Source organism: Prionailurus bengalensis, chromosome B2 (genome assembly GCF_016509475.1).
Source record: "Prionailurus bengalensis isolate Pbe53 chromosome B2, Fcat_Pben_1.1_paternal_pri, whole genome shotgun sequence".
NCBI lineage: Eukaryota > Metazoa > Chordata > Mammalia > Carnivora > Felidae > Prionailurus > Prionailurus bengalensis.
The window spans coordinates 96,902,962-96,919,185 of NC_057349.1; the positions used below are offsets into that span (position 1 = coordinate 96,902,962).

General features: G+C 44.5%; 1 protein-coding gene across 2 annotated transcripts in view; it reads left to right on the forward strand.

Annotated features, from left to right (window-relative positions):
- Window positions 1-13,120, forward strand: part of LOC122489828 (sine oculis binding protein homolog) — a 144,938-nt gene extending 131,818 nt beyond the window's left edge. For both annotated transcript variants that reach the window (XM_043592050.1, XM_043592049.1), the window contains one exon: window positions 11,174-13,120. In XM_043592050.1, coding sequence (XP_043447985.1) covers window positions 11,174-13,117 — 1,944 coding nt within the window. In that variant the 3' untranslated portion in view covers window positions 13,118-13,120. The remainder of the gene's footprint in view (window positions 1-11,173) is intronic.
- The last annotated feature ends 3,104 nt before the right edge of the window (window positions 13,121-16,224 follow it).

The following is a 16,224-nucleotide window of genomic DNA, read 5'->3' on the forward strand; positions in this document are numbered from 1 at the left end:
ATTTTCTGGGGAAAAGGACTTACAACGGATGTGTTTAAATATATATGAATACATATCTTTGTCCCAGGCTATCTTGCTTCATACCATTTAGCACCTCAGGTGTTAAACCTGGATAGGAAGACTGGGTTTGGCTAACCCAGGATTTGCTTATAAGAATGGGGTTGTAAGAAGGATGGTCAGTGGAGAATCTAGCTTTAGAAGAGTTTTGGCTTTCAACCAGGTGGTTGGTTGGCAAGGTAGAATGGCTAAATTCATTAAACAAAGACAGAAGAGAACCAGGCAAAACAGCAGTCCACAAACATCCAGGAAGCATTTCAGAGACAAAGGAACCTACATATAGATCCAAAATCAGAAGCAGTCCAACCCGTGCCGCTTAGATACTTAAGCAACTGCCACCAAGTGGGTGTTCTCACAGGTTTTAATTAACTAAAAAGACAAGAAAACCTAAATTATTTCTTTTCCCCAAGTTTGTAAGCCCAGCATCCTAGGCCTTTTGAATTTGCAGCATTGTGCACCAGATGCCATAAATGTCACATTTGTGTGTGACTAAAGCATAAGGGATTCCATTGGTAACTCTGGCCCAGGCGACTGGTGCTGGCCTGAAGCTGAGCCTAGGGCTAAAACATCCATAGTGAGCTTAAGACCACAACCTGGCCTGCAAACCTCCTCATTATTGCAATTATGTTGCTGTCAGACACTCCACAAGCCATTAGAAACACAGTGGAGAATTTGGGGGGGGGGGTCAAGTGTTTTGTTGATTTCAGTTTCTGGGTTTTATTTTCATGGCGTGCTTTTTTACTTTGAAGTACACATCACAGGAAAATTCATAGTAGTGGATTTTCTCTGTTTTTTCATAACTGCGATTTAATAGAAGAATAACAGATAAATAAGAGTAGAGTGTAGGTAGACCAGTTGGCTCTATTTTTTGTTTTGCATGTTAAATGTTATTCTTGTACATTTATAATCATTATAAAACCAAAATATTTGTATTTATATGACATTTTATATTTTTCAGAGCACTCCCATTTGCACTATTTGTTTTGATCCTCACAGCAGAACTTGAAGGTAGACAGAAGGCCCATGGGCACAGAAGTACGACCCAAAGTTATAGGGTGGGCAGGACATGGGTCTTCTGATTTCTAGCTCACCACCTTCCTCACCAAACTATGCTGCTTCCCAAGTGAAGAGTAAAAGCCTGCGGCATTGACTGAAGATTGGGAAGGATGTATTCAGAGATTTAAGGTTCTCATCAAGAAAAACTTAAATTCTGAGGTGGGGAACAGAGACAGAAACTATCCAATAAGCCTGCAAAACTGGACACAATAAAGGCAGCAGGTATGATAGCCATGAGCAAGAACAAACAAATGGCTTCTGACATATCTCTATCAAGGCAGAGAGTGGGAAGGACCAAGTTACCCTGGATTGTGGGCACAAAAAGAAAAATAATCTCAGAGATACCACTGTAGTTTTGCAGTGTGTTTGTTTTGTTTTGGTTTATTTTGGTTTGCCTAGACTAGAGCTAACATGGAAACCTAAAATATAAAACAACATATCCCCCCTTCCCATCTCTGATTGGTGGGTAAAATTCGGGAAAATATATCCTTGTATGGCAATCCATGCACTTCAGAGGAAATGTAAGATGGGAATTTTAGGAAAATAAAAAGAAACATCAAAAGAATTAACTTGGGGTATTGAGTATGAAATATGAAGCAGACATTAAAGATAGATTAGTTAGCAAAGAAGCAAGAAATGGGACAGCTTACCTCGATATATGCTAAGAATGTCATTCTCTTAAAAACAGAATAATTGATTTTTCTTCCCATGCCTTGTTGATAGTTCTGAGAAGGTAGAGTAACAGTAAAGAGAATCTTACTTTGACCACCATTTTGATAGAGATAGAGGAAAGCTGTTTAGTATGTGGATGGAGAGGGGAAGTAAACCAACTATCTTGGATTGTGCGATGGAGAGGGAGAGAATGCTGGATATGACCAGCTACGTTCCCTAGAATTTAGAAAAGCAGATTTTATTCAAGTTCTAAGGAAAGTTGGATTTAGTCCCACAGTCAGAGGCTCAGCATAGTATTAGGGGTGGAAGAGCAACATGGGGGAAGGGGGTTGGGAAATTCTAAAAAAGAATTCTGTGTCAGGAAGGCTAGGGTGCATGAGGGGTTCCATGGGGAACTGCCCAAGATAATAAAGGGAGCTCTTAGGGCTATGCTCATGAAAGGAACAAGAAGTAAAACTGGATAGATCAGTGTGTAGAGCAAATGGTTAATAATTAACAAAAGAGAGGGAGAAGGCAGAGGTGGGCAACTTTTATTTGGTTTATTTCCACTGTCTCCATAAAGAAAATGTTATCCAGACTGGGTAGGACAGATACCATAAAGAAGGCTATGAATCCCACATTGTGGGCACCCGCTATGCTAAACAAATTTAGGTCTCCCAGCCTCTATGAGGAAATTTGTAGATGATTTCATATCTACCTTTGTATAATCTTCATTCTATCATGATAAATGGGAGATGTTTTAAAAAGACAGAGGACAAATGTTGACCAAATTTTCAAAATTGGGAAAGAGCTTCTGATTTCTGAAACTCTAGACCCAGTAGGCTTGATGGCTTACCCTCAAAAGTCCTTGAATATATCATTAAACAAATGATTGATGAGCACTTAGGAGAAAAAGGTTTTGGTTGACCAGAAACTCAGAATGAAGCAAGCTGTGTGGCAGAGTGGAAGAGGATGGGTTGGAAGTTCTGGATCTGGATCCTGGCTCCACTCTTTGGAGGCTGTGAAAGCTTAGGGAAACCCCATTGTCTCTTTGAACCTTTGTTTTCTCATTTTCAAGTAAAATGGGAAAAAAAACCCAGAGCTTCTTTATAAGTTTGTTGTCAGAATTAAAGGAGATAAGTGAAAGCTTCAAGCCTGGTACATAACAGTTATTCAATAAATGTTTGTTTTTAAAAAGCAAAGAACTTCCAGTGGGATATGACTGCTAAAAAAGCACATGCAATTCTTGGGCGGTATTAGAGGAGGTATAGTGTTCTGTAAGAGGGAGAAGAGAGTTCCCTGGGTTCTGTGCCAGTCAGGTGGCTGCATTCTATTCTGGGCTCTATCTACCCTTTAAGAGGGACATTACTAAGGTGAAGTATATGCCTGGGTAAAAGGCACAGGAGGACAGACAGGAGGGCTTTGGGAACGTGTTCCCTGGAGAATGGGCACAGGAACTGAGGATGTTTAAAAATAACAATCTGGGGTAAATATGATGGCTCTTTTTAAGTATTTGAAAGGCTGAGATTAAGAAGGGGAGTTGGCCTTTGTTAGGGGATTCTAGTGGACAGAATCACTACCACTGGGTGAAGTGACAGGGACGTGAAGTGGTTAAGCTTTCTGATAGTCAAAACTGCCCAACAACAGACCAGGCTGCCTTAAAATAGGCTGCATAGGGGCTCTGCATTTACACTGCAATCATCTTTAGAAGGCCACCAGAAAAATCAGCGCAAAGGAGAAAGATCATTATGATGCGAATCATTCTTTGGCTGTATGGATAGATCTGGTTGTTTCTCCCTGTCACAAGAAGTCTGAGTCCCACCTGGAAGACTGTCTCTGTATGTGTAGAATGGAACCCAAGCTTGCTGAGGGAGTTAGGTTGAGTGGACTGTGAAATTCTGGAATTTCAAAATGAAATTATTATCAAACATTAGGCAACCATCTTAATCCTGTAGTTTTAAAGGCAAATGCAAACATCCCTGACATAGTGGCGGCAGTACTGTCTTTGAAGCCGGACAGTCCAAGTTAGAATCTGGATCTGCCATCTATTATCTGCACAGATAATCTTTGGCAAGTTATTTAATCTACCTAAACCCAGTTATCTATACGATAAGGAACTTTTGGAGATTAAGTGAGGTAACCCTTGTAACAGGCTTAGCATGGCTACTAGTGCTTAAATAATGCTAGCTATTGCCGCTAGTATATTATTAAGACATCAAATTATGACACCTGCTTCCAGTAGGCACTGTAATAAAAGTTATAATTTTTGATGGGGTATCCTGGAGAGATCTGAGGACTGGTCAGAGGTGGATACCAGGGTCTTAAGTGGGGGCAGTCCTGAGCATCCACGGGTAGGAGCTGGTTCGGTTTGTAACCCAGGGAGCCAAGAAATGTGCAAGAGACTGTTAAAATGAGGCATTGCAATGAGGCATTGAATGAGATTGAATGAGGCATTGCAAAGAAAGCCCTTAGCCAGGTGTCTGACAGGTTCCAAGCAATCAGTACCTCGCTGCTAAATGGACAAGAGGTCACTAGAAACAGCTATGAACCTTCGAGAAGCAGCCAGAGAGTGGGCTGGTTCATTCTTCCTCACGTGTTTCTTGGGGAGCGCTGTCACTATTGATGATCTCGTTTTCACAGCTGAGCACCTGAGGCTCAGAGGGATTAGGTGCCTGGCCCCACCAGGAGCTGGAGGCTGGAGAAGCGGACTGCCTGGTCTCTGAGATTCTTTTCAGGGCTAAATTTCATTGCTCTGAGATCTCTTGGGCTATTTCTGTGTTCTCTCAGGGCCAAGTAACTGGAAAACAGAGAGGCAGACATTTGGCACCAGGTAGACCAGATTTTCCAATGTTTGAATTTTTTAGTTTCCATCTGGATGACTTGTGTTAGGAAGATGTAAGTTGCATTTGTCCAGTGTAAATGAAGCAGAGAGTTTTGCGATGATACGCTAATGCTCTTAGGCAACCTAATGCGTCAGACCAAAGGGAAAAATCACCTTCTTCTGAATCCTGTGTTTGGCTGTGAGGAAGACCACGGTCACTGAGTATAGGCCAGGATTCCATCTCTTGCTTTGGCTGTAGAAACAGACTTGGGTCAGTAATGAGCCATTTGTCAACGCTCATCGAGATCCTGAAAACCAAGCCCCATCTCTTCTATGCTTGACAGAGCTCATAACACATCTGCCCTGGTGACCTGGGCCAAGACTTCTGAAATCCAGCCTAAAACATATAAGAAGAACTTGAATCATGGTATAAAGTCCCTACAGGGCAGTTTTCTAGTGAGATGTTCAGTTCTAACAAAGATGCTCGTTGGCCTCTCCTTGAGCTCCAGATCCTATTAGAGAAAAGAGAGGGGAGAGGGGAGAGAGAGACCAAACGACAAGGCAAACAAAAAAACTGAATAAGATCCATAAACAAAAAGAATTATGTAGCAAACATCATCATGTTGAAATCTAAACCTGCAGAAAGTTTATTTTGAAAATGAACTTCTCCATGAATTTGCTTTAAAAAAAAATAGCCCTTGCTGGTTCTAAATCCCTCTCCTGAATTCTAGATGGCTTTACAGATCTATGGCTAGGTCATCTTTTTCTTTCCTTCACGCTCTAATCCAACTTTGCAAGGAAAGTTGGAATCGTGGGTTTGGTCCCCAAATCAGGTTTTGGTACACCCCTCCCCACCATGGGGGCTTGTCCTCACATGTATTCTCCCATTCATGGCTTGGGTCATCCTGTCTGAAAGGCCCATGATACTGTGGCTTCTGGCCCTTTCCATGTAATGAGTCAAGCAGATCGCTCATTTGCTCTGTTTTTTAATAAAACATGAATAGTACGTTTTATGGCTTCCACTATTCAAACAGCAGTTGAGCCGAAGAGGAATTATTCCTTTTAATGGTTTGAACACTCATTTCCAAGCAGCCATGCTGCTTTGTCAAGCTTTTGCCAGAATGAGAGAATGACTGGCTTTGGAAAAAGAAGAGGGCTCGGCAGGAGTTGACTAGGGTCTTCTCAGAATGGTGGGCAGTTGGGACATGCATAGAACTGTTGCTTGGTTCCTTGTCACTGAAGACAACCCCTCTGTTATCCTGGGACAGTCTCATAGGAAGCAGGATGGAGCAGGGGGGAGAGGGGGGTCTGTGAGGTGCAGCATGCATTTGCCCAGAGAGAAACATACTCCATTCTATCTCAAAGACACTCAGGCTCATAGGAAAGCTGTGGATGCAAATTTCCCATTCCCTGCTAACATTGTCATAGAAACATCCTCCCATTAAGTTAAAATGAACTTAAACATATGGGATGTTCCTGGGACATCAGCAACCATGAGGGAGGCGAGCTAGGGACTGAAAACATGCACTGTGCGGCAAGCTTAGTGATCTGCCTGGCACACAAGCATTGCTTGTTACTACTGTTAGCTCCATTTCACAGAGGAAAAAACTGAAGCTGAGATTTTCATAAATTTTAGTGCTAGTAAATAATAGAGCCCAGACTCAAACCCATATCTTCTTATTCCAAATCCGATGTGATTCCCGTAGCATCCTTTGCCACACTGAATTAGGGTCCTGATAGAGGCAGTGCCTAACCCCCCAAAACAGTTGATGCTGTGACCATGGGACCACAGGGTCAGACTGGAAGCACGTTTCTGGGTGGGGTCAGTTTGAGGCCCTCAACTCATGCTGTGAGGTGACTACAGGTAGGGCAGACCCCCAACCCTTGTCTGTCTGTCCTCCTTTGCATGTCTCTTGGATGAGCTCATGATTTTTTTTTGAGCTAATCTGGACTGCAAGATCAGTGCCACATTTAACAGGCCAAGACCTAGAGAATCTGCCTCGTAGGGCAGGCTACAATTTTGCTTAAGGAGCTATAACTTCTGAGCCGTTAACCTGGGTGCTATATATATGGAAAGTCAGGCACGCATGAAGATTTTGTTTTGTTTTTCAAATTGTTGATGCCATTCAAGGGATTGCTAATATCTTTTTATTGTTCCGTTGCTGCAAATGTCTTTGCCCAGATAAGAAAGATTTCAGCAAAAGGGTTTCTTAATTAAATATTGCCTCATGCCAGATTACCGCTCAGAAAGCAGCAGTGGGTTCCATTAAAGGATGAACTTCACTCCCACAGTCGACAGCTGATTAATGTGTTAATTAGGAACCCTGACCCCCTCCCCAGTCACCCGAATCTTCTCTTAAGCCCAGCAGAATGTATATATTATGCCCATGTGGGTAACCTCATGGCATACTTTGGACGTTTATATAAAAATAAAGGCTCAGTTGCCAACATGAATAGCTTTCTTTCTTTCCAGGGGAAATACAAGATGGAAAGAGTTATAGGAACCAGAAGTCCTGCCTTTCAGTCTTCTTATATCAAGAGCAAGTGATATTTCTGCTGAGGCAGTGTCTTTTGAGTAGTTTAGCGGTGTAGGTTGCCACACAGTTATTTCACAGGAAAGGAGTGAATCCATCAGGCCACTGAGCTTATAAGTACTACCCTGGCAGTCAGCCACCAAAATATAAATACTCTAAATGGACTAAAGGAAATGTTCATTCTGTTGTTTAGAATTGGACACATCCCAGGAAGGTAAATTTAATCTTTTTGAGGACTGCTGTTATAGGCTTGAATGGAATACGCGTTTGTTTATCTCCTTTGTGATCTTTTTGTCTTCCTGGTGATACATTATGTATTTGTGATACGAAGCATTTCAGCTGTCTTGCTCAATGGCATTGCATTAGCTGATTGTTCAGTCCCCAGATTGCCATCGTTAAACAGCTTCAGCTTCAGCTCTGTCCAATCTGGGACCTGTTAGGAAGAGAAGTGGAACCAAAGAGGCCAGATTCCAACAGAAACAAAGCCGGGGTGGAATTAGGGGGAAATCATTCCAGAGCGCAGTGAGTTGAGCTCTGTACTTCTTAATCTTTATCTTTTAAAATATCTGAAGGAATTTTGGTACTTCTTGGCATAATAAGGAAAAACTAATGCCTCAAAAAGTAAAAAAAAAAAAAAAAAAAAAGAAAGCTGCCTGTGGAAAAAGAAAGGAAGACTATCCCATACCACATGATTCAGAAAACCATAGTTTATGGGACACATGCCGTGTATTTCATGGATATGCAAACGTTATCTTATTAAAGAGACACATCTACGGTATATATTTTCACCTAACTATCACATCTTAAGTAATCAGCCAGGCTCCTATGATGAAATCTTTAATTACCAGAAGTGAGTCATTAGGTAGATGTAGAGTGAATGATGGTACTGCGTTTTATTGCCTCACATGATACAGCCATTTGTACCATAAATTCATTGACCTCATCTTAAATGATGTGTCCTGTAAGACAGACTTGATTCATTATTTCTTAAGTGACAAGTTTTTCTCTAACAATTTTTTGCTTCATCAGAAAGATTGCTTTTCTGTATTTTTAAGTCAGTGTTCTGAATTGAAATATAATGAGGCAAGGATATACAAACACACATTCACACTCATGTTACCCCAAATGAGACCATCATATACTGTCACTTACATTACCTAAACACTTTACAGCATTGCAGAAAATGAAGTAAACATTAGGCCTTAGCTTTAACTGGAAAGTTTCATGCAATAGAATTTTGCTTTCAACTTTGATGTCTGAAATTCTTTTTATGTGGAAATAGATAAAATGTGGTGAAGAATTCTGATTTGATAACTGGGATAGATCTATGATCATTCCTTATTCATCAATGAATTATTAAAAGTGAAAGAAGTGAAGGAAGGGAGAACATTTAAGTTATATTTAGATTATTTTTTTTGACTCCACTTGAAAATATTTATTTATTTTTATTTTTATTTTTTTTAATTTTTTTTTTCAACGCTTATTTATTTTTGGGACAGAGAGAGACAGAGCATGAACGGGGGAGGGGCAGAGAGAGAGGGAGACACAGAATCGGAAACAGGCTCCAGGCTCCGAGCCATCAGCCCAGAGCCCGACGCGGGGCTTGAACTCACGGGCCGCGAGATCGTGACCTGGCTGAAGTCGGACGCTTAACCGACTGCGCCACCCAGGCGCCCCTGAAAATATTTATTAAGCTTGAGGAAACAGAGGAATCCTCTGGAGGCAAATAATTCATTCTGGCAATTTAAAAACCAATTAAGGATTTCAGAAAACTCTTTCCCCTTATGGTTAAAAAGTAAGATCCAAAAGAAATATGCCAGAAAATTTGGCATATTATTTTAATTGGTTTAATTCATTGATAATATTTTTCAGTGAATGATTAAAGAAGCTACGTTTGATCCTTTACTTCAAGCTTATAAATTTACATCTAGGCCTAATATTGAAACAGAATCAGGTGGCTTTATTTCATACAGGAACTTAAATGTCACATCGTTATATATTAACTTTATTAAAATGATCACGTTTTAAAAATAATAGCTTCCTTGCTTCAAGGTTTAACTACTAGTTTATTTAACCTTTATCTAGATAAGAATTTTGAGAGTCTGATGGATCTTGTGTGTTTCTTTCATCAGAGGCAATTCTGCACTTACTTGTAAACTAGACATCTCAACTATGATTTAAAAAAAGAAAATTCCTGTAATCCTAGAGAAACCTGAAAACACTGTAGTGAAACACAGAAGTATCTTAGAATTGAAATTGTTTTTCTTGCAATAAGTATTTTGAGAGGGTAATTTGATATGAGACTACACAAAAAAACGAATGTATACCAGTAAGTATCTGTTATTCAGTCTCACGCCTTCCAGTATATTACCTGCAAATATCAGTGGAAAAAAAAAAAGTGAGAAGGAAAGAGTGGATTTACACATACAGACCCGTATCTGCCACAAGTGTGTACACCCACAATCACACCCTAGCATGCCACCACTGTTTACAGTCAAGGAAAGCTGAGAGTTAAATGAGATGAGTAATCAAATGCCCAGCATATGTTGTTTTTGCATTGTTGATGTGACCAATTGTTATTAAAAGTTATCATCTTTTAATGCTATCAGTTTACCATAGTTAAAAAAAAAAAAAACATTCACCAACAACAGAACAGACACCCTCCTCGACAAAAACAAGGTTCCATTTACAGCAACATTGGAACCAATGCTCTATAGAGGAGAGCCTTGAATTCAATGAACTCACCATTGCACTGCATTTCAGAGTTCTCTCTCTGCTGCTGTATGGATCCAGTGCGAAGGAAATGACAAAAAAAAAAAAGAGAGAGAGAGAGCGCTAGAGAGAGGAAAGAAAAAGAAAAGAAAAAAATTGCGTGTGTAATTTTCAGTCAAAAAAGTAAGGCACTGAAAGAACTACTGAAAATTTTGACATCTGTTTATCTGTTTATAGCTATGGCAAGATTACTCATATTAATTCTTGTTTAAAATGCCATATGAAGGAAAGACATTTGTGCAAACAAGAGTCATATTTGAATTGTAGATCATGTCTTCACCATCTGTGAGAGCTGATGGTGTTGCAAAATTAATGTGTTAATGAAATCACAATAATTTCTCCAAAGTAATGGGTTCTGAAGCCGAGAATGACTATTTTTTGAACTTTGATGTCTAGTGATTTCCAATTGGGAAAAGCTCTCAGCCTTTAATTAGTTCTGCAGCCCAACTTTAAAATAAATTTGGTGATATCTTGCTTTTGCCAGGAGTCGATTTGAAGGCGGGGGATGGGGGGGCAGAGAAGCCATAACAACTTTTGGAAAACGTTCTCTGGTGTTTGAAAAGTTGTTAAATAAGACTGCCTGCCAAGAAATGTCACCAAAAATTCTGACTACTGAGAGAGAGTGGGCAAACAGCTCAAAAAATAATTCTAGCTTGCTGCAACATCACAGGTTGGGAATAGCTAAACCTCACACAGACTTCATGACTAATTCCAAGTTTCCCTTTGGAAGCCAGACATAATGATGTTCAGCGCTTTGTGTTATTGGTTAACACAGCACAACCTTTCCAACTGCATTATTGAACACAGTCAATAGTGTAAAGTGACTTTGTGTGAGGAGAATTTTATGGGGCTATATTTCAAAGGCCACCGAACTTCCTGGAGAATCCTTTTCTCCACAACTAGTTACATTTACATTTACCACGAGCCTCTTTGACAGGTGCAAATATGTGGGCAGGTGTAGGTATTCCTTTTTGTCAGATCCACCTTTAAGTTGAGCTTAAAGGACACAACACAGTTTTGGGGTGTTGTTGTTACTGTTTTTAATAGAAGATGGTGATAATTGCTATTCTGAAGAGCTCCTATTTAAAAAGCAATTCTGCCTTCCAAGGAGAAATCATTTCACAAACATTTAAGAATTTCACCTTTCAGAAAGAAACACTGCAGCCTGTTCAAAAAAAATTGTGATGAAGTTTGAAAGAACCTTTATGTGAGCCATGAAACACTCTCTACTAGAGGAAATTGCTTATCTTTTTTTTTTTTCCTTTTTATTACTGTGTTGTAGGTATGTGACTGGTGTAAGCACATAAGACACACAAAAGAATACCTGGATTTTGGGGACGGGGAAAGAAGGCTTCAGTTCTGCAGTGCAAAATGTCTCAATCAATACAAAATGGACATTTTCTACAAAGAGACACAGGCCAATCTTCCAGCTGGGCTGTGCAGCACATTACACCCTCCCATGGAAAATAAAGCAGAAGGCACGGGGGTGCAGCTGCTCACTCCAGACTCTTGGAATATCCCTCTAACAGATGCTCGGAGGAAGGCCCCCTCCCCGGTGGCTGCAGCTGGCCAAAGCCAGGGCCCTGGCCCATCGTCGTCCACCACCGTTTCTCCATCTGACACTGCCAACTGCTCTGTCACTAAAATCCCCACGCCAGTGCCCAAGTCCATGCCCATCAGCGAGACTCCAAACATCCCTCCGGTCTCCGTCCAGCCACCTGCTAGCATCGGGCCTCCCCTCGGTGTCCCGCCTCGCAGCCCTCCCATGGTGATGACCAACCGCGGCCCGGTGCCGCTGCCCATCTTCATGGAACAGCAGATCATGCAGCAGATCCGCCCGCCCTTTATTCGCGGGCCGCCGCATCACGCCTCCAACCCCAACAGCCCTCTGTCCAACCCCATGCTCCCCGGCATCGGGCCCCCGCCCGGCGGCCCCAGAAACCTGGGCCCCACGTCCAGTCCCATGCACCGGCCCATGCTGTCGCCCCACATCCATCCCCCAAGCACCCCGACCATGCCTGGGAACCCTCCAGGCCTGCTGCCCCCGCCGCCCCCGGGCGCGCCCTTGCCCAGTCTCCCATTTCCGCCGGTGAGCATGATGCCAAATGGCCCGATGCCCGTGCCCCAGATGATGAATTTCGGGCTGCCGTCGCTCGCCCCGCTGGTGCCGCCCCCCACCTTGCTCGTGCCATACCCCGTGATCGTGCCCCTGCCCGTGCCCATCCCTATCCCGATTCCCATCCCTCACGTCAATGATTCCAAGCCCCCCAACGGATTCTCCAGCAACGGGGAGAACTTCATTCCGAGCGCCCCTGGCGACTCCTCAACGGCGGGCGGCAAGCCAGGCGGACACTCCCTGTCCCCCAGGGACTCCAAGCAGGGCTCGTCCAAGTCTGCGGACTCGCCGCCCGGCTGCTCCGGCCAAGCCCTGAGCCTGGCGCCCGCGCCCGCGGAGCACGGCCGGAGCGAGGTGGTGGACCTGACGCGGCGCGCCGGCAGCCCCCCGGGCGCGGGCGGCCAGCTCGGCTTCCCCGGCGTGCTGCAGGGCCCGCAGGACGGCGTCATCGACCTGACCGTGGGCCACCGGGCCCGGCTGCACAACGTGATCCACCGCGCGCTGCACGCGCACGTCAAGGCGGAGCGCGAGCCGGGCGCCGCGGAGCGCAGGACCTGCGGCGGCTGCAGGGACGGCCACTGCAGCCCGCCCGCCGCCGGCGACCCGGGCCCGGGCGCCCCCGCGGGCCCCGAGGCCGCCGCGGCCTGCAACGTCATCGTAAACGGCACGCGCAGCGCCGCCGAGGGCTCCAAGAGCGCGGAGCCGCCCCCGGAGCAGCCCCCGCCGCCGCCGCCGCCGCCCGCGCCCCCCAAGAAGCTGCTGTCGCCCGAGGAGCCGGCGGTGAGCGAGCTGGAGTCGGTCAAGGAGAACAACTGTGCTTCCAACTGTCACCTGGACGGGGAGGCGGCCAAAAAGCTGATGGGGGAGGAGGCCCTGGCGGGGGGCGACAAGTCAGACCCGAACCTTAATAACCCCGCGGACGAGGACCACGCGTATGCTCTGCGGATGCTGCCCAAGACGGGCTGCGTGATCCAGCCTGTGCCAAAACCCGCGGAGAAGACTGCCATGGCGCCGTGCATCATCTCCTCGCCCATGCTCAGCGCCGGGCCGGAGGACCTGGAGCCTCCGCTCAAAAGGAGGTGCCTCCGAATTAGAAATCAGAATAAGTAAAAGGTTTGTATGAACACCGGGCTCTCCTGCGCACGAGCCAGTGCACTTCTCCTTATTTCTTCTTGCAAGGCAGAGGCGTGAGGGAGTTGTACCGATAAACATAATTTTACCGTACATGCTTTACAGCACACCTAATGTGGTCACACACTGTCATCATTTTTTGATCCAACATCATGCCCACTTTAGAGCTGAGGAAGCTGAGTCACAGCATGTAGATGCCATGCCCAAGGTCACTTATTTAATGGTGAAGCCCAGGCTTGAATCTGACTTGAAACACTGTCTACTTAACCAAACTTCTATTCTTATGCTCATCTCTGTAATTCACCCCGTTGAGGAAGAGGGGGATGTGGGGAGGAAGGAGAGATTACTTGGGACCCTTAAAAGTTCAGTCATGAGGTTACAGAGCTGTGGTAAATGGTGAGCTGGGCCACTTCCGGTGGCTGGGTGGTCTTATTGACAGAATGTCTCAACCCCCCAAATTTTCTCAAAAACCATGGATTGCATCTGCAAGATGAGACCAAAAACTAACCTTCTTCCCCGCTTATGCCAGCTGAACCCAGGCCGCCAAGCCCCATTTGCCCGGCAGAGTGCTGAAGCAGTGGCCCACAGCTCCTGTCCAGGGAGTCTCTTCCTTCATGTTGTCATCAACCAGCTTCCCCCAGGGCAGGCCTCCAGCATTGTTGACCAGCTTGGCATTCTCTCCTTGCTTGGGTTCAGTGGCTCAGCTGGTGGGCTGCTCACCCCTGCAGGCGGTGGGAGGCTTTGACAGGAGAAAGGGCCACACTGCTGAAGTGGCTGCAAGTACACCTATCTGACCTCATGGAGGGAATCGTGCTTAATGCCAAATGAGCTACTGATAATGAGTCCAGAGTCTCAGTAAGGGGAAGAGGAGCTCGCATGTGTGGCTTGCCCACTAGAGCCAGATGTGGCCTCTTTTGATCTTTCCACCACCTGGCAGACTAGGCATCATCTGTACTTTACCACGAAGGAGCATAAGGCATGGAGCTGTCATCCAAGTTAGAGCTAGCAAGTGGGGGAACCGGTGTGAACTCACCTGCCAGACCCAGGCCTGCTATCCCAGAGGGCAGCAAACGGACTACTGTTCAGTTGAGGTTTACCAACTGTTTGTGGAGAGAAAAGAAGAGAAATGAACATTTGCTGAGCCCTAATTGGTGTGCAGCTCCTTCCAGGAACTGGGAAGATACAAAGGTGAACATGAAACAGTGTCTGCTCCCAAGACAGGGACAGTTTGGTGGCAATGTAAACCCAGGGAGGAAGGAAGCCTGGGTAGAGGTGGACCTTATAGGAAGAACAGTTGCTCATGGTTGTATGTGTCGGCCCTCTTCTAAGTGTTTTTTCAGTGGTGTTTATTTGGATCTGGATCTGTATGGTAATCATTACTGTCTGCCGTTTACTGATGAGGAAACTGAGACAGAAATTAAGTAGCTTCCCCAAGACGACCGAGTTAGTAAGCAGTCGAGATGCAAATCCAGGCTGATTCCAGAGCTCCGTTTTCTTTAACCACTGTAAAAGAATAGGCTAATTGGTCCCTTGATGACCCTACTTGATAAAATTCTGTTTAAGTTTCTTTCTTTCGAGAGAGAGGGAGAGTGTGTGTGCATGAGCAAGAACGTGAGTGGGGGAAGAGCAGAGAGAGAGAGAGGGAGAGAGAATCCCAAGCAGGCTCCACAATGTCAGCGGGGAACCCAGAGCAGGGCTTGAACTCACGAACTGAGCTATGATATCATGACCTGAGCCAAAATCAAGAGTCTGATGCTTAACCGACTGAGCCACCCAGGCACCTCAATGAAATTCTTTTATTCTCCTTAGTTGTCTTGGGTAAAGTTCCTAGACAAAAACCAAGTGTACTTACTACTTAAGTGTTGAGAAAGTGTTCAATTTTTTTTTTTTTTTTTTGGGCAGTGTTTAATTCTTGTTTTTACAGCAACAACCAACAAACCTAGACTAACAGCCCGTTACTCCACAGGGGGAAATAGAAATGTGGACCAGAACAATTGATGTGGCATGTCCAGACCATTGTCTCTAAGTTGGCACATTTACGCGGGCACCTACCTAACTGACAGCCAGAGGTTTGTTTGGGAAGCATAGAGCCAGAGCTAGGAGGGGCGTGCTAGGTGGTGCAAGAAGGGTTTCTCAGTCATCATAGTTTAAGGTTTCCTTTTCCATTAATGGCTTTGCCAGCAGGAGCAGAACACTAAGAATCAGTTCACCATCGTTTCTTGATTTTACATCTACAAGTTCTGCTGTCCAAAGACAGATGGGCTCAGCCTTCTTCATAGTCACCTCAACTGAAAATGCCCCTGTTTTCTCCGCCAGAGTAGTTTAATCTGGTTGACAAAGCAATGAGTAACGGGAAGGTGTGGGACACAGAAGTTATGGCCTTTAGAAAGCCAGAAAGCTTGGGAATTGTAATTTTAAATATATTCTAATATCACTCACTCAAATGACATTAAAGGAGGAACAGAAGGGTGAGCACATTTTACTACCCTTCCTGGAGTGAGAAGTGACCAGGTCAAGAATAGTGCCACAGGTCCATGAGTAGCATGGGACCAGAAGAACATAAAAGCATGAAATATATGATAGCTGTTTGGATAATATATGTTTCTGAATAAAGAATCAGGCTAGGGTCTTGTATGTGGACCAGAGTCGTTACTAAAAATATTAACCTGGCTTTAGCCAATTTCAGAAGATGCAGTGACAAAATTGCCAATAGCCCCTAGAGATTGGAGAGTTCTTTTTATGGTGGCTCCCCCCAAGAAATTACAGCTTTTCTTTAAAGTCAGAGACACTTGGGCTTTGCCAGCTACAGCAGGGGTGACGAGGCAAGTGATTTAAGATGGGGGAAGAACTGCCTCTCCTTCACTAAATCTTATTTCCTCTTGCCCTCTGGAGTTGCATGTCTCCTCACAGTACGGTCTCAAGCTGCCGTAATTCACTCATATCCTCTGACCCTTCCTGATTTTCTGTGCACATGTGGTGCTGTTTTTCTTCTATGCCTTCAGAAACCCAGCCCATTCATATGGTTGTGGAAATTGGAAATGCATCCGTTAAATAAAGGACGGCATGGCTTTTGTGCCATGACAGTG